Consider the following 18994-nt stretch of genomic DNA (forward strand, 5'->3'; position numbering starts at 1 on the left):
AGGCTTAAGTTTCAGGAAGATCCTGCCTTACTGATGGACTCTCAGAGTGGTTCTAGCTTCTCAATCATTTCTCTTCCCTTCCAGCTTTTTTTTTTTTTTTTTTTTTTTTTGAGACAGAGCCTTGCTCTGTCACCCAGGCTGGAGTGCAGTGGCGTGATCATAGCTCACTGCAGCCCTGAACTTCTGGGCTCAAGTGATCCTCCCACCTCAGCTTCCTGAATAGCTGGGACTACAGGTGTATGACATCACACCTGGCTGTTAATTTTTTGGTGAGTAGGTCTTGCTATGTTGCCCAGCCTGATCTCAAACTCTGTGTCAAGGGATCCTCCCACCTCAGCCTCCTGAGTCGCTAGCATTACAGGTGTAGGCCTCTAGGCCCCACTTTTTAATTTTTAACTGTTTCACTTCTTTTAATGACTGCTTAAAATATCCAGTTGCTGGGTCTGTGACTAGGTGGATAAGTTTGTCTAACTTTAGGGTGAGTTACTAGCAAGCCTAATAATTGCAGTTCAAGCCATGTTCGCTAGTCAGCTGCGCCAATTCCAATGCTGATATTTTGGTCTCCATCTGTTAGGCTCCTGTGACTGCTTTCTCAATTTGTTTAAGAAAACTCTAACGATGAAAAGAGGGGCCTGCAATCCAAGAACTGAAGTAGGAAGAAGTAATGAAAACACTCCAAGTCTACCTGCCCTGTTCAAATCAATGAGCGTCTGCGACCTCAGGTCGTCGTGGAGGCTTTTGCCACTGTCTTGCTCCAACTGGATCTGCTTGATCCTCACCGTCTTGGGGATCACCTGACTCTGCTTCTTCCCTGCACAGACGCCGTATGTCAAGCTCCCATTCACAGCAATTGGGAGCCTCTGCTGGGTAATTTGGTAGCCTGCCTGCACACAAACATAGGGTACACACAGTCACTGGTCCACACATAAAAGCTGGGATTCAGTTTACTATCCCTTTTACAATGTCATACAAAGACAGGCCTACTTAAAGCAAAAACAGTAACAAGAAAAAAAAGGAAAAGGAGAAAAAAATTAGTCGCTGCATTGCAGCCATCATTGAACCTGGTCTCTTCTGCCCCTGCCATTACCCCTTCACCCTCCCCAAATCCTCCACTCCCAATAACAACACAATAAATGACACGAATTCAGCCCATCGCCCTCACTAAAGTGCTGTACTTGGGGAATAACAATAATATCATTGTCAGGGACTCCTAAGAAAAGAATTTATTGTTTCCATCCAGCTCATTAGCCTAAACTCTGCATCTCATTACCAGGCTCCTGGCAAACCCTCCTTATTCGGAATGCTGGCTAAGCATTTTGCCATCTAATCTCCACACGGCCAACAGCAGTTGCTAGTGTGTGTTTAAGCTTGTTTTGTTTCTGCTTTTTAAAGGAATCAATCATGGCAGCTGCCCTCCCTGACCCAACTTCCCTAGCTCCTTCAGCCAGAAAACGCTGTGCCACTCCCCCTCCGTTAACGGAAGGCACATGGTACTAAAGCACTGATGGATCCTGCAAGGATCCTTCACCTGCTTCTAAGTGGAAAGGAAGAATTACTTTCAAATGCACAGAGGCACCAACACGCACTAAAGAGATAGCAGGTCAATGAGGAGAATTGGAGAAGAACAGAGAATAAAAGCAAAGGCATCTGTGGCATTTTCTAGGTCCCAGGCGCTGCTCTCACTGTGTTCCACTCAGTTAATCCCACAACAACCCTAGGAAGGAGGAACAAGGCACGGAGGGATCAGGACCTTGCCCACAGTCACATACAGAGCTAGTGAGCATCAGTGTCCATGTCTGAATTCAGGTGGTCAGGCTTCAAAATCCATGTCTTTCACCACTTGGCCAGTCAGCAGTTTAAGAACTTTAACTGCATCAGAAATACTACTGTGCTTGTCAAAAGACAGACTGCTTGGCCCGACCGCAAAGGTTTCCAATTCAGTAGGTCGAGGGTGGGGCCTGAAGATTTCTATTTCTTACTGGTTCCCGGGAGATACTGATGTTAGTGCCCTGGGGACCATACCTGGAGAATCCTGCAAAAGGCTAACCCGTTTTCTATGCTGAAACGAGAAGTCTCAATTTATAAAACTAAGCTCTGGGTAGGGTTGTTGGATAAAATATAAGATACCCAGTTAAATCTGAATTTCAGATAAACAACAAATGCTTTATTATATGAGTATGTCCTATGAAACTCTAGATTATTTGAACTATCTGGGCCAGAAAGACCAGAAAGCCACAGATGACCAAAACATCTCATTTTAGTCATATTATTACTAAATCTCCCACCTCAGCCAAACTGTCTGTCACTCTTAAAAGATAAAGAAAGGCGGTTTAATTCTTTCTGCCCTACCAAACAGTAGACTTGCTGAGAGGCTGGAGGCCAGAGGTTTTAGCAGCCCCTGGAGAACGCAGTCTTACTTGTATTTTTTATTTAATTCTACTCATGCCCTCACCCACTAAAAAACAGCTCCCCGCAATCTTCAGTTCAAGGAGAATGAGGTAAAGTAACATCGTCACTGTTGTTTTTCTGAATCAGACCAAATGAAACATTATTTTGGGAAACTCATTCAACATTTCAGTTTTGTTCCAGTTCGATGGTATGAAAAATTGGCTCTCACTCACATGGTGTGGCTTAAAAAAAAAAAAACTTTTTTTCAGAAAAAAGCAGGTCAATATGGAGTTTACTGCTCAGCCAATTACTGTTCTTGGTCCAGGTTTCTGGTTCATGTTTCCGCTTACTATTGTCCACTTACTTGCTCCTTGTGAGATGACAGAAATGTCTCCAAAGGAGACAGCCCTATTATTGGGAACTTCAACTTAAAAGCGAGACGCCCTCGCTCTGCCGACAGAGCTACAGTATGCATTTACTGTTGCATCAGCCAGAGGCTTCGCTTTTGTACTAACAGGCAATTAGCACCAAATGCCACGGCCAGGCTGAGCCTGTGAACACTGGCTTCTACTCCCTGTGCAATTATGAGCGAGCCACCAGAAGCATGAGGTAAGCAAGAAGTCAGCAATCAGGACAATTGCATCCAATCTAGTAAACATCAGGGGCACCTGCCTGCATCAGGGCTGGGCAGAACTTCCCACTGGGATGGACACAGTGCTGGCTGAAAACATGAGAGGCACAGCCCCCTTCCCTTGCTCCGACCCCCCACAGCAGGGCTGGCCCTGCTCTGAGAACTTGCAGTGGGGTGGATCACAAAGTGTACTTACAGGGAGGTCTGCATAGAAGTAGTGCTTCCTGTCAAACAAGGACTTCTTGTTTATGTGGCAGTTCAGAGCCAGGCCTGTCATCACCGCCGCTTCTACACACCTCCTGTTGAGAACCTATGGGAACACAAAACACAGCTCCTCTCAGAATCGCAGGCTGAACAAATGCTTCTCCCACACACTGACATCCTCGCTGAATATGCAACTTGGCCCTTCAACAGGCATTATCTCTGGTTCTCTGGGTGGGCAGCTCCAGTTCACAAGCCGACTGTTTGCCTGGGAATCAGGGAAATGATATAAAGAAGAAAATGCACGCAGCGGTGGGCCCCACTCGGCACTTAATGAACTGCCACATCGGGAACCCTTTCCCCCAGTGCCCGGCATCAAAGCTACAGGAAGAGTCCCAGAAAAGCTTAGCGGAGCGGTTAGTACATAGAATAAATCTAATCTCACTCCCTCTACAAACAGAATAAGGGGCCGGTCAGAACACACGAGAGGCACTGATTCCTGAGAGGAGTCCTGATGAAGGGTGGCTTCACTCTGACAGAAAAAGAATGAACTTCTGAAAACGACAGGGCTGTAGCCATCTTCTCAAGGGCTAGGAAATGTGGCATAGCTGTTGCCTGGCTTTCTGTCCATGCCAGGCCAACTCCCTAAAAGTGGAACACCAACGGAGGGCCTGTCCCACACACCGGAGGACTCCGTGCTGCTGGTCTCTCTGGGGGCACCCGGCACCCCAGTTCCCTCTGGGTCCCACCCTGCCCCACTTACAGGAGTGAATGACCAAGAAATGGCTGGCACACTTCCCAGCACCAAAGAATGTGAGCAGCCTTTAAGAACACTGGGGGTCTGGAACTAGACAGACAACGAGAGATCATGTAGCCAAGGAGAAAGAGCATTAAGTTCTCGAGTCAGGTTCGAATCCCACTTCTGCTGTGACTAGGAGCCTCAGCTTCCTTGTGTTTAAAATTGGGATGTAAGATCTACTTTGCAGAACGGATAAAGTGATAGCTGGAACACCTCCCCTAAGGTAGAGATTCAATAAATAGTTCATTTCCCCACTCTACTTTGGGAAAATTTTAGAGGACGTCATGTTTGCAGATGAAATATATTTCTATTTTTATTAGGATATTTATGATGTTCTTTAGTATTAATATGCTATTATTGATATAGATAGGGCTTTCTAGTTGAGCATTTCCACATCCACCATTTTATTTCAGCCTCACAGCACCCCTGTAAAATAAGGAATCTGTATTATTCTAATATTTCAGATTAAAAAAACAAAACTAAGACACAAAGAGTCTAAAACATTTGCCCAAATTCACAGAACTGGCAAGTGGTAAAGCGCCTGTAGTCCCAGTTACTTGGGAGGCTGAGGCAGGAGAATCACTTGAACCCAGAAGGTGGAGATTGCAGTGAGCTGAGATCTTGCCACTGCACTCCAGTCTGGGCGACAAAGCGAGACTCCATCTCAAAAAAAAAAGAAAACCCAAACAAATCTCCCTCCTAGTGACAACATCACATCCTTATTTTTTAGGACTCAGGTTATAAGATGGAGCCATTTCACAGTTTCTATTTGGAGTTCTTCATTCTATGCCTAATAATGTCAGCTCTGCAGCAATAAAGGTTTTCAAGAAAAGATGCGTGGGGAACAGGAGGCTCTAATTATTGATGTTTTCACTTGCCTAATGTTTGGCATTTTACTGAGCGGTTGTTACTGAGATACAACTATAGCTGGGTGGAAAATCCTGCCAAATCCAAGCCTGATGATTCGGGTCCAGGCACACAGAACGTGAAACTGGAGTCCCAACCCTGGGCTTTGCTCTTCCTGGGGCCAGAATGCAGCCAGCCACGGCTGGCTCATAAACTGCCTGACTCCTTGTCTGTACCAGTTTTGCCTCATCATTCCCTCTGCTTTCCTAACCACTGCTTTCGCTCTCATTTCAAGCCACTTTGCCCCTCGGACCAAGCGCTTCCTCCCTCTAGGCATGAAGAGAACTCAGATTATTTTGTTTGTTTATTTTTGAGCATGCACCATAGCCTCCCCGTGGATGAAGAGCTGAGGACCATCACAGACTCTCACTGTGTCCGTGTGCACACAAGTACACAGGCACTTCATAAACCACCACTTTCCAGAGAAGAAGGCAGTAAAACACACAAATACTACAGTGATACTGAGAATATGCTTTAATCTTTTTTTGATGATTTAGAAGCCATGAAGTACTTTAAGGTCAGAATTATAAGCATCAATCATCACACACTACAGCTGCACCGAGGGCCTAGTAAACAGAGAGTGCCAGTTAAAAGAATGCCAAGAAAAAAAGGAATTTCCTAGGATCTTAGTCAAGCTGCTTGTGACAGATGGAGGTCCAGGTCAGCATGTTCTGAGGATAGGATACAGAATGGGAAAATTCAACTTGGGCTGTCTTCGCTCCAAAAAAAAATTCTTAAATGCCTATAAAGCACTAAACTTTAGGGATACAGAGATAAACAGGACTCTGTCTCTGCCCTCAATGAATCTGCAGTGGTGACATGAACCTGCCAGCGTCTGTAAACCCTTTTCAAGTTTGTCTTTCATACTAGGGTGATCCTGCTAAAATTGTGAATCTGTGGCATTCTGTTACCTGAAGTCCCTCAATGGCCCCTATGTTCCCACAACAAAGGCCAAGCTCTTACATGATCAAGCTCCTGCCTACATCTTCAATTTCATCTACTAGCACGTCTCCCCACAGCACCTCTGGTGTAGTTCTCCTGTGCAAACCATGTGGATCTTCTGATTCTCCCCATTCTTATTCCCTTCAAAATCCTAGTGTGATGTCACCACCTCTGTGAAGCCTTCCTTGTTGTCTTTTCTGTGTACCTCTTCTGACCTTCTACACACTCCCATTGGGGCCTCTATCACAGTGGATTGAATTTGTTCACATATATTTCCACACAATTGCAAATTTCATGAGGATGGGAATTGTCTGTCCACCCTTATATCCCTGGAGCCTAATACAGAACCTGAAAAATTGTGGTGCTTAATGTGTGTTGAACTCAAAGGAGGAGGGAGGGGATGAGTATCAATGGAAGGTTTCAGAGAGGCAGTGATGCCCCAGTCTCCTCTAAGGTGTCGTTTGCCACATGCTGGCCTGCAAACTTGTTTCTGGAAGTGCCCTGAGGTGACAACTGATTGTGTGTGATATGATCAAGATGTAACTTAAAAACTAAAAAGACTAACTTGGCTTGAAGAAAGTATGTTCCAGAATTTCTTTGTAATTAAATGACTACAAAGGGTCTCAGGGTTAGCCATAGCAGCTCTTGTTTGGAAAGAAGGCAAGCAATCTTTAGTACTCACATAGCACACCTTTCTCAGCTGAGCCTTCGCTTCTTTTTGGCTTCAGGAAGGGTCAGCAGCGAGTATTTATTGTGTCAGGAGGTGTGCCACACATCACACACACATGCCATTGAATCCTCTCATTCCTAGGGTAGATACTATTATGATCCTCATCTTACAGTGACGGGAAGCATAGAGATGACATAGTTTGGCCAGGGTGACACATGGAAGTGGCAGAGCCAGGAAGTCAGACCCCAGAACCCAGGCTCTCAAACACTATATTCAATCTGAAATCTTACAAGAAAGAAGCATGTTAGTTTTAGCTATCAAGACTACTAACACCAGGCCATAACTCCAGAGCAGCACCTCAACCCAAATCCCACTGAACATCATTTAAGGCAGATGCCATTTCTAATGTGTTTCTCCTTGCCAGTTTCTCCCTCTTTAGATTTGCTTCCAGATGTTGAACTCCCAGAGGGCAAGCATTGTATTCTCTTAATGAAAGAATTGAATGTTCTTTCAGTGCAGTCTCTGACATGTGGAGGGCTTGGTGACAGGTGAGCCTACATGTTTTCTCAACGAGCAGAGGATGTTCTATTGCTAGACTTCAGAAACCCTTAGACACAGGTACCCATACAATGATTTATCAAATAAGAGGCTAATTCTTCTATTTAATCAGAAGATGAGAAAGCTGTGATGGTTAGAGGTAGGAGATGAGATAAATACACAGTGGGTGGCCAACAAATTGTATGACTAGTAGAGAGAGATAAGGCACATCATGGCCAGGAAAAAGATCTTGGGTTGGTGGGTGGCGGGAGTAGCAAATGCTTTTTAATAAAGAATTGCTTGTTTGGCTTATTGTAAGACCTGAGTAGTGCTGCAACCATAACTTGTTTGAAACCTAAGATACATCCAGCTCATAAGCAACGTAAACAACTCAGTTTGCATGAGACCTCTAAGAGGACACTGCAACCCCAATTTGAGAAACAGGCTTCTAGTTTTAACATTTATTTAGCTAAACCAGACAAACATTCCCTGATCTCTGAGACCATGATTTAACAACTCCTAACACTTTCAAACAAATCACCAGGTTCTACACATTCTACTTTCTTAACATACCATGCCTTCAGTTTTAATTCAGGTCTTTGTTTAAACACCATCCACTCCCACCAGGACTTCTGCCACTCACCACCTGGCCAGGAGGTTTCTCTGCCTGCATTTTCAGCCCTCTAGTCTCTCTTCCACACCTCTCCTAGGGTGACTTTTTTGAAGGATAAATCCATTCATGTAATTCCTCTGCTTAAAATCCTTTTCACTGCTTCCCAGTTCTAACAGGATAAAGTCCAATGGCCTGGCAGAGGCCTGTGCCCCTGGTGGTCTACCCCAACCACCTCTCTAGCTTCCTCTTCCTCCAGTCCCCCTGACCACCATGTTCCTGCAGCCAAACATGAGACACGCTTTCATACAAACTGCTGCTTCCACCATGTTCCCGCAGCCAAACATGAGACACGCTTTCATACAAACTGCGCTTCCACCATGTTCCCGCAGCCAAACATGAGACACGCTTTCATACAAACTGCTGCTTCTGCTGGGAATGCCCTTCTTCCGCATCTGCTTCGGCAAGATCTTAGCATCTGGCAAGACTTTCAGATGTCACCTCTTTTGTGACATCTTTCCCACCACTACTACAGTCGAGGTCTTTCTTCCATTGAGCTCCCCTGGCACTTGGAGAACACACTGTCTCCCCAAACAGACTGAGTTCCCTGAGGGCAATCAGGTCATTTTGTCTTATTCTTCTTTGCCCCATCACCTAAATATAATACCAAGCTGATCAAATGAGATAATGAATAAGTTAACATTTCCTTTATCAACATCCAAAAGACTATAAGCTATGACATAAAAGCAAAGTGTTCTACAAAATATATGAATCAGGAAAAGGAAACCACTCTTTTAACACAGAGACCTTATTACACAAGAGAGAGCAGCTGAAACGTCAAAGAGGGCACATTTGGGCAAATTAAGAGATTCTCAACAGCAGGAGCCCACTCCCATCCCAGGGTATGGAGCCATCAGAGGATGCTGGAAACACACTAGAAGCTGGAGCCATGGGTAAGACCCACTCTCTATCAGAGATGTTGCTGGAGGCAGAGAGGAAAGGCGAAATACCCTCTTGCTCCTTTCCTCCTACGTCTAGCCTTATCAGAGCCTCCTGCTGGCCTAACCCAGCCAGAAGCCAGCCAAGCTGGGGCTCTAGGATCTGTAGCCTGCAGCAGCAGCCTCCCTGCCATTCAGAGTGGAGCAGAGAAGTGGTGTAGCACAGAGCTGAGAACACACAGGCCATAACTACCACAGCAAATACATATAGTTCTATGTTCATTTCTGTCCTTTTTTCTTTTGATAAATAAACAGCTATTCAATAAAACAATGCCACTCTCTAGTCTGTCCAGTCAACTTAAAACTGAAAATTTTGTGGATACCCTTTTCACATGCGTGGAGCAAAGAATTATGAAATCTAACTAATTTATAAGAAACATTTGTGATAACTCATCTGGATTGAACTGAACTATAAATCTACATTACATACCAGGAAAGGGTTTGCTAAGCAAATTAACAGAATAAAGAAGATTATATAACTTACTTAAGTCCATAAAATATTCTCTAGAATTTTAGTGCTTTTATGTGAAATTCCACTAATTACAAATAAATCTATTCACAAAAGCCAGTCTCTAGGATCTATACTGAGAAATATCTTATTATGTACTTCAAAGGAATAAAATTGAATGTCTTTCAAAATAGTCCACAATTCACACCATTTCTCTCCCCTTCCTACTTTGCCGTCAATTGGTGAGCCCATGATGCTGTAACACCCAAAGTTAGTCCAATAAGTATCAGTACATCCTTAAAAAATTGAGGCGATATGGCAAGACTAGAGTCTTTACTGAAAATCCAGCTGGCAATTCCTATCAGGCATTAAAACAAAGAGTAGAAGGTGATGTTTTCCAAAAAGCCCACATGGCAATTACTCTGGGAAACTGATGCTACACATGACAAATATGATAATTAGGATATAGCATGGTAAATGCTTTAATTTATGGAGAGAAAGCAATTAAGATTTATTAAGTTAAAAGAAGGCAGTAAAACAGGCCTTTATCTTACTGCTAACCATAAATTTGTCTCAAAGCACGAACTCCCTCTGATTCGTATTCAAAGCAAAAGTTACCACACGGATAAATTTTCATTACAGTTGAGAATATTGCTCCCCAGTTTCCGCACCTCTACACCGCTTCTTACCACTGAGCCCTTTTATCATCACCCAAAACAAATACAAAACCTCTTGTGCTATAATAATTAAGCTTGCTGAGGCTGGTCAGTTAATTTTTTAAAGTGGAAATTTACCATCCAAAGGTACTCCTTTTATGCAGATATTAAGTATTTATATTAACAGAACCACATAAATATATATGTTCTTTATCCTTAAACACAGGCATTGCCTAGGGACAAGGAGAATGTGAAGGCTACATTTCCTCTTTTGTTTAAATCTCTCTTTCCTGAAGGGGAAAGAAAATCAAATAGCCATTGCACAGGAAGCAACTCTGAGTCCAAAGAAGAGAAGTGTAGTCTGGCAGGCTCAGCTGTCCTCAGCTCCCAGTTTTCTCTCTATTCTGAGCTCTCTTATACTAATTCCATTCCCCAGGGGCAGTCAGGAGCAAGGGGAGGAAATTTTCATTGGTCCAGAGTGTCAAAAGTCCCATTTTTCTCATCTGGGACTTCATCCTCTTCCTGCCTTTGCCTACCTAGCAAGCTCAGGAGGCCACAGTCACTATGAGACAGGCACTTGATGCCAGCATGGCTTTTTGGCACTGGGGCTATTTCTGCTTTCTTTTCTTCTTTTTGAGACAAGGTCTTACTCTGTCATCCAGGTTGGTGTACAGTGGCCCGATCATAGCTCAAGGCGGCCTAGATCTTCCAGGCTCAGGGGATACTCTCACTTTTGCCTTCTGAATAGCTGGGACCACAGGTGTGAGCCACCACGCCTGGTTAATTTTTTAATTTATATTTTGAAGAGATGAGGTCTTGCTATGTTACCCAGGCTGCTCTTGAACTCCTGGGCTCAAGCGATGTACCTGCCTCAGCCTCCCAAAGTGCTGAGATTTCAGGCTTGAGCCACCATGCCTGGCCCTCTATTGCTTTTCCATGGACCATTGGAATACTAAGATCTGAGATTTACCTCTGAGATTTTAAAAAAAGGACAGAAAAGTCTTTGACCTACATCAGTCCTAGGTCCACACCTAACCTGGATGAAAAGAGCTCTGCCATGATACAGTTTGGTTTGCTTGGATTTCACTTTGGGATTGGAGGCCAATGGCCCAACTACTGCAGCGTACATTTGTGAAGTCTCATACTTGGCCATTTAGCCATGTTAGATAGGGAGGTTACAGTGGTTGGCGGCCAGTAAAAGACAAGACGGGGTGTGTGGGTTAACTGGTCTCTATTCCTTATTCCCACAACATTCTCAACAGTTACTAATCTGGCATTACTCACTGGTGATTAACCTGATCTCTGAGAAGACTTACACTAATTGATGAACTAGGGCAAAACCAGTACCTCAGTCCTCACACTAACCATGTTATCTCGTACAAATTACCTTACCTCTCTAGGCCTCACTTTCCTTATCTGTTTAGGGAAGAACAGTTACTTGGCAGGACTGACCTATGAATTAAATAAAATAACTTTTCGCACAGCAGACACTTAGTAATACTAGTTTCAGAATGAAAGTGTTATTAAATGCAAAATGCCTACCTCAATTGAATCTTTCACATGTAAACTTTTCCAGGAGGCATGGGAATTTGATGAGAAAAGAGCTAAACAGCTCCACAGATCCATTAGTCTGGATTTATAATCCAAAATAAGGCACAACAGATGCTGAAATTATATATTATGTCAACATAATATTTCCCCCTTAAATGATAACCAACACCTTTTGTGATAATTACTTGTGTTATCTCCAGTGGAACAGACTATATTTCTTAATGTCTCAGGGAGCTTATATGACTTCATTTTCTCCGTTTTATAACGAAGCAAAAATTTCCTGGATAACCTTGTATGCTTTCGCATGACCAAAAAAAGCTCCCATGTGCACTAAAAGAAACGAGCTTCTAACAGGCTGAAGTTACAAACCAGTTAACTGAGCCAATTTTTACTCACATCTCACTCTTGCCTGCCACACATCTGTAAGTTCCTGTCTTCTAAGCTAGTAGCTACTTTTGAAATTCAATGAGAATTGATGAAGAAGAGCTGTATAAAGGACATGGGAATCAAGTAAAAACACAAAACTAAACAAACGATCAAAAATATTGCTCTTTTTGAATACAACTTTAGGATATGGCCAGGATCTTTAATGAAGAAAGATTTCTCCAACTTCAACTCTGAATATTTATCTTACTCATTCATTTTAGATTTGCCCCATACTGAAACTGCCAAGTCTTTTCTGACGTGTCCTAAAATTTACTCATCAGACTTGACACCTGGAGAGATCTGATGCAACGACAAACTATTTCACATCACTGAAACCTCAAGAGGAATCAGTGATAGTAACAAGAAACATTAATTTCATGACTGAAAAGCTCTAATGATCAGAATGAGATTTACTTTCTTCTTTATATATATGATTAGTATTAAGTTGAAAGATTTGACTATCGCTAAGAAACAAAATAACTGACTTGAACCAACCAAACTCTAAGTAAGAAATGCAGCTAAGTATTCACTATTGATATGAATACAGAATCAGGTATGAACGAGGCCTATGAATATCAGAAACAAATTCCTAGAGACACCTGCCATTCTGTCAAAAGTGCACCTGCTATATATTCGCCAGCCTCACAAATGTTCTGAGAAGTGAGTCTTTGGAAGAGTCTATCAGGACAGAGACTTTTAGGAACAAAAAGCTACCTTTAATTTCATGCATCCAATAGGAATGAATATAGCATCTTCTTAGAGGCTTCTTAGTAAGTCAGAAAATCATGGAGGTTCATAAGAGAAAGAAAGAAAAAAACTCTAAATTTTCATAAGGCAAACTCCTTATTTCCTTAATTATGTTTGCTTTAGGAGTAGAAAGTAAGATAAAATAACTGGCCTGGACATTTCAAAACTGTCAATGTCATGAAGAAAGGAAAGAAGGAAGAGAGAGAAAGAGGAAAGGAAAAGAAACAAAAAGAAAAAGGACTAAAGAGACATGACAACTAAATGCAACGGGTGCTCTTTGACTGGATCTTTTATTGGGGGAAAAATAAAGGACAATACTGAGACAACTGTGCAAACCTGACTATGAACTATGTTTTAAGTAACAGTATTCCATCAACGTTAGCTTTCCTGACTGTGATAATCATACTGCAATCACAGAAGCGAACATTTTTATTCTTAGGAGATAGATACTAAGATATTTAGAGAGGAAGTGCCATGATGTCTGCAACTTATTCTTAAATGGCTCGTCCAAAGGAAGAAAAAAAAAATTTAGGTGCAGGATGGATTTCTTTGTGCTATTCTTTCAACCTTTCTGTAATTTTTAATTTTTTCAAAATAAAAAATGTTGAAGAGAGTGGAAGGGTTAGGTAATTCTATCTAGGTGAGATGATACAAGCCTCCCATGCAAAACTCAAGGAATCTATTAACTATGAAGAAAAGAAGGAGAGACCCTAAAGGAGGCAGGAGCTATTGAAACTGATGCTGGTTGGATCATGGCAGATGGGAGGCAGGACTAGATTGCAGCTCCAGGCAGAGCAGCATGCGGAGGCTTGCACTGTGAATTTTACCTCCAGATCGACTGCAAGAGCAGGCCAGCAATCCTGAGAAGAGCCACAGATCTTCACAGACTGCTCCTACAGGATCCCGGAGACACCCTAAATACTCTGGGAGGTAGAAAGCCTAGGGCAAGTTTTCAAGCCCGACTGGCCCTCTGCCTGGAAACAGACTCGGGGTGTGTTGGGAGTGAGACCCTTTGGTTTGTGTGGGAGCTGGGTGAAGCCTGAGACCGACGGCTTTCCCCTACTTCCATGACAACCTGCATGACTCAGCAGAGGCAGCCATAAATCCTCCTAGGTACACAACTCCAGTAACCTGGGAATCTCATCCCCATCCCCTACAGCAGCGGCAGCAAGACCCACCCAAGGAGAGTCTGAGCTCAGACACGCCTAGCCCTGCCCCCACCTGATGGTCCTTCCCTACCCACCCTGGTAGTGGAAGACAAGGGACATATATAACCTTGGGAGTTCTACGGCCCCACCCACCACTGGTGTGTCTCCACACTACTACAGCTGAGGCTCTCTGGAAAGCGCCACCTCCTGACAGGAGGCCAACCAGCACAAAAATAGAGCATTGAACCACCAAAGCTAAGGACCCCCACGGTGTACACTGCACCCTCTGCCACTTTCACCAGAACAGGCGCTGGTATCCACGGCTGAGAAACCCATGGATGGTTCACATCACAGGACTCTGTGTAGACAACCTCCAGTGCCAGCCTGGAGCCAGGAAGACTCACTGGGTGGCTAGACCCAGAAGAGAGACAACAGTCACTGCAGTTCAGCTCAAAGGAAGCCACGTCGACAGGAAAAGGGAGAGAGTATTACATCAAGGGAACACCCCGTGGGACAAGAAAATCTGAACAAGAGCCTTCAGCCCTGGACCTTGCCTCTGACAGAGCCTACCCAATGAGAAGGAACCAGAAAACCAACGCTGGTAATATGACAAAACAAGGCTTTTCAACACCCCAAAAATCACACTAGTTTACCAGCAGTGAATCCAAATCAAGAAGAAATCCCTGATTTACCTGAAAAAGAATTCAGGAGGTCAGCTATTAAGCTAATCAGGGAGGGACCAGAGAAAGGCGAAGCCCAATGCAAGGGAATCCAAAATATGATACAAGAAGTGAATGGAGAAATATTCAAGGAAATAGATAGCTTAAAGAAAAAACAATAAAGAAGTCAGGAAACTTTGGACACACTTTTAGAACTGAATGACAATAATGATACAACCTATCAAAACCTCTGGGATACAGCTAAGATGGTGCTAGGAGGAAAGGTCACAGCCCTAAACACCTATATCAAAAAGTCCGAAAAAGCACAAACAGACAATCTAAGGTCACACCTCAAGAAACTAGAGAAGTAAGAACAAACCAAACCTGAACCCAGCAGAAGAAAAATAACCAAGATCAGAGCAGAACTAAATGTAATTGAAACAAATAAAAAAATACAAAAGACAAATGAAACAAAAAGCTGGTTCTTTGAAAAGATAAATAACATTGATAGACCATTAGCAAGATTAACCAAGAAAAGAAGAGAAAAATCCAAATAACCTCACTGAGAAACGAAACAGGAGATATTACAACTGACACCACTGACATACAAAGATCATTCAAGGCTACTAAGAACACCTTTAGGCACATAAACTAGAAAACCTAGAAGAGATGAATAGATTCCTGGAAAAATACAACTCTCCTAACTTAAATCAGGAAGAATTAGATACCCGGAACACACCAATAACAAGCAGCGAGATTGAAACGGTAATTTAAAAATTGCCAACCAAAAAACATCTGTCCAGGACCAGATGATTCACTGAAGAATTCTACCAGACATTCAAAGAATTGGTATCAATCCTTTTGACACTATTCCACAAGATAAAGAAGGAACCCTCCCTAATTCATTCTATGAAGCCAGCATCACCCTAATACCAAAACCAGGAAAGGACACAACCAAAAAAGAAGATACCCTCAATGAACGACAGATGCTAAAAACCTTACAAAATACTAGCTATCTGAATCCAACAACATATCAAAAAGATAACTCACCATCATCAAGCGGGTTTCATACCAGCGATGCAGGGATGGTTTAACATACACAAGTCAATAAATGTGATACACCACATAAACAGAATCAAAAACAAAAATGACATGATCATCTCAATAGATGCAGAAAGAGCATTTGACAAAATCCAGCAATGCTTTATAATTAAACCCTCAGCAAAACTGGCATACAAGGGACATAACTTAATGTAATAAAAGCCATCTATGACAAACCCACAGCCAACATAATACTGAATGGGGAAAAGCTGAAAACATTCCGAGAACTGGAACAAGACAAGGATGCCCACTCTCACCACTCTTCTTCAATATAGTACTGGACGTCTTAGCCCGAGCAATCAGACAAAAGAAAGAAATAAAGGGCATCAAACTGTCCCTGTATGCTGACGATGTGATCGTTTACCTTGAAAACCCTAAAGACTCCTCCAGAAAGCTCCTAGAACTGACAAAAGAATTCAGCAGGCCGGGCGCGGTGGCTCAAGCCTGTAATCCCAGCACTTAGGGAGGCCGAGACGGGCGGATCACGAGGTCAGGAGATCGAGACCATCCTGGCTAATACGGTGAAACCCCGTCTCTACTAAAAAATACAAAAAACTAGCCGGGCGACGAGGCGGGCGCCTGTAGTCCCAGCTACTCGGGAGGCTGAGACAGGAGAATGGCGTGAACCCGGGAGGCGGAGCTTGCAGTGAGCTGAGAGCCGGCCACTGCACTCCAGCCTGGGCGGCAGAGCAAGACTCCGTCTCAAAAAAAAAAAAAAAAAAAAAAAAGAATTCAGCAAAGTTTCCAGATACAAATCACAATGTACACCATCAGTAGCTCTTCTATATACCAACAGTGACCAAGTGGAGAATCAAATCAAGAACTCAACCCCTTTTAAGACAGCTGCTAAAAAAATAAAATACTTAGGAATACACCTAACAAAGGAGTTGAAGGACCTCTACAAGGAAAACTACAAAACACTGCTGAAAGAAATCACAAATGACACAAACAAATAGAAACACATCCCATGCTCATGGATGGGTAGAATCAATATTGTGAAAATGAGCACAGTGCCAAAAGCAATCTACAAATTCAACACATCCCCATCAAAATACCACCATCATTCTTCACAGAGTTAGAAAAATTCATATGGAACCAAAAAAGAGCCCACATAACTAAAGCAAGACTAAGCAAAAGGAATAAATCTGGAGGCACCACACTACCTGATTTCAAACTATACTATAAGGCAACAGTCACCAAAACAGCAGGGTACTAATATAAAAATTGGCATAGACTAATGGAACAGAATAGAGAACCCAGAAATAAACCCTAATACTTACAGTCAACTGATCTTCAACAAAGCAAACAAAAACATAAAGTGGGGAAAGGACACCCTTTTCAACAAATGGTGCTGGGATAATTGTCTGGCCACATGTAGCAGAATCACACTGGATTCTCATCTCTCACCTTATACAAAAATCAACTCAAGATGGATTAAGGACTTAAACCTAAGACCTGAAAGTATAACAATTCCAGATGATAACATTTGAAAAACCCTTCTAGACATTAGCTTAGGCAAGGATTGCATGACCAAAAACCCAAAAGCAAAAGCAATAAAAGCAAAGATAAATAGCTAGGACCTAATTAAACTAAAGAACTTTTGCATGGCAAAAGGACCAGTCAGCAGAATAAACAGACAACCCACAGAGTGGGAGAAAATCTTCACAATCTAAACATCTGACAAAGGACTAATAACTAGAATCTATAACAAACTCAAACAAATCAGTGAGAAAAAAAAATCCCATCAAAAAGTGGGCTAAGGACATGAATAGACAATTCTGAAAAGAAGATATACAAATGGCCAGCAAACATATGAAAAAATGCTCAACATCACTAATGATCAGGGAAATGCAAATCGAAACCACAATGCGATACCACCTTGCTCCTGCAAGAATGGCCACAATCAAAAAATCAGAAAACAGTAGATGTTGGCCTGGATGCAGCAATCAGGGAACACTTCTACACTGCTGGTGGGAATATAAACTAGTACAGCTGCTATGGAAAACAGTATGGAGATTCCTTAAAGAACTAAAAGTACAGCTACCATTTGATCCAGCAATCCTACTACTGGGTATCTACCCAGAGGTAAAGAAGTCATTATTCAAAAAAAAGATACTTGCACACGCATGTTCACAGCAGCACAATTTACAACTGCAAAATCGTGGAACCAACGCAAATGCCCATCAACCAACAAGTAAAGAAACTGTGGTATGTATATATGTATGCATGTATGTGTGTGTGTGTGTGTGTGTGTGTGTGTGTGTATATATATATATATGATGGAATACTACTCAGCCATAAAAAGAAATAAATTAACAGCATTTGCAATGACCTAGATGGGACTGGAGACTATTATTCTAAGTGAAGTAACTCAGGAAAGGAAAACCAAGCATCGTATGTTCTTACTGATATGTGGGAGCTAACCACTGGGATGGACAGTTCTCCTCTGGCTTGATCCAGTCAAAATGCTCTTTTCTGGGTGCTAGCTGAATTTTGCCCTGTGTTGCTTTCTACTGTGACAGGCAGCCCTGAGTTCCAATGCAAAGTCCCACAATTACTATGCTTTTCCTCCTCTAGACAGACCGATTGTCTCTCCATGCCTTGCAGCCATTGCTGCATAAGAATGATACAAGGCATAAGAATGACACAATGGACTTTGGGGACTCGGGGGGGAAGAGTGGGAGGGGGGCAAGGGATAAAAGACAACATATATGGTGCAGTGTATACTCTTGGGTGATGGGTGCACCAGGATCTCACAAATTACCACCGAAGAACTTATTCATGTAACCAAATACCACTTGTACCCCAATAACTAATGGGGAAAAAAAAAGAAACTAATGCTGACTTGTAAACCCCACATCCTGCCACTTCCATTCACTGCTGCTGAAAATCAGTTCTAGAAAGGAAACATTAGATATTAAAGCTATCTACTTAAACTTTTCTATGCCATAGATTCAACTAAGCTATGGGATATACTAAGGCCCTTGTGTATGTAATCAAGTATGGTGCAACCAAACTCTGTTAAGAAATTCCACAGTATCTATAGAAAAGTATACAAACCCTGCAAATAGACACCATATACATGCACAATCAAGAGTATGAAAGGAAGATTTGTTCTTTCAACTGGTAGGAAAATAATTTCCCCCAATTATATCTTTTCTAGCTGAAAATACTTTTAGCTTCTCCCAAAGTTTATGGGTGTCTTATTTTCTATCAGTGCTTCCATTCTGTTGCCTATGTAAGTATACATGTATATTTATCAATTTGTGCTTCTCTGAAAGACATCTGTGACTGAAAACTTCTCATTTATTGTTACTCATACTGTTGTGAATACATGCCATCCTAAGTTATGTCAGGAGAGTATGAGGTAAGTGTTTACCACTGCCACTCCCAGCCCAACTCTACTGGCCACTATGAAGGGGAAGTATCTGTGCTGACATTTTAATGATGCAAAGTTAAAAACAAGAGTACTGATATGGTTTGGCTGTTCCCCACCCAAATCTCATCTTGAAGTCTCACATGTTGTGGAAGGGACCCGGTGGGAGGCAATTGAATCACGGGGCAGGTCCTTCCAGC

General features: G+C 42.5%; 1 protein-coding gene across 1 annotated transcript in view; it reads right to left on the reverse strand.

Moving 5' to 3' along the window:
• Positions 1–18994, reverse strand: part of GATB (glutamyl-tRNA amidotransferase subunit B) — an 83578-nt gene that overhangs the window by 44458 nt on the left and 20126 nt on the right. Inside the window, 2 exon segments of the mRNA XM_010372512.1 lie at positions 686–884; positions 3216–3329. Coding sequence (XP_010370814.1) covers positions 686–884; positions 3216–3329 — 313 coding nt within the window.

This window comes from Rhinopithecus roxellana, chromosome 2 (genome assembly GCF_007565055.1).
Source record: "Rhinopithecus roxellana isolate Shanxi Qingling chromosome 2, ASM756505v1, whole genome shotgun sequence".
Classification (NCBI taxonomy): Eukaryota; Metazoa; Chordata; class Mammalia; order Primates; family Cercopithecidae; genus Rhinopithecus; species Rhinopithecus roxellana.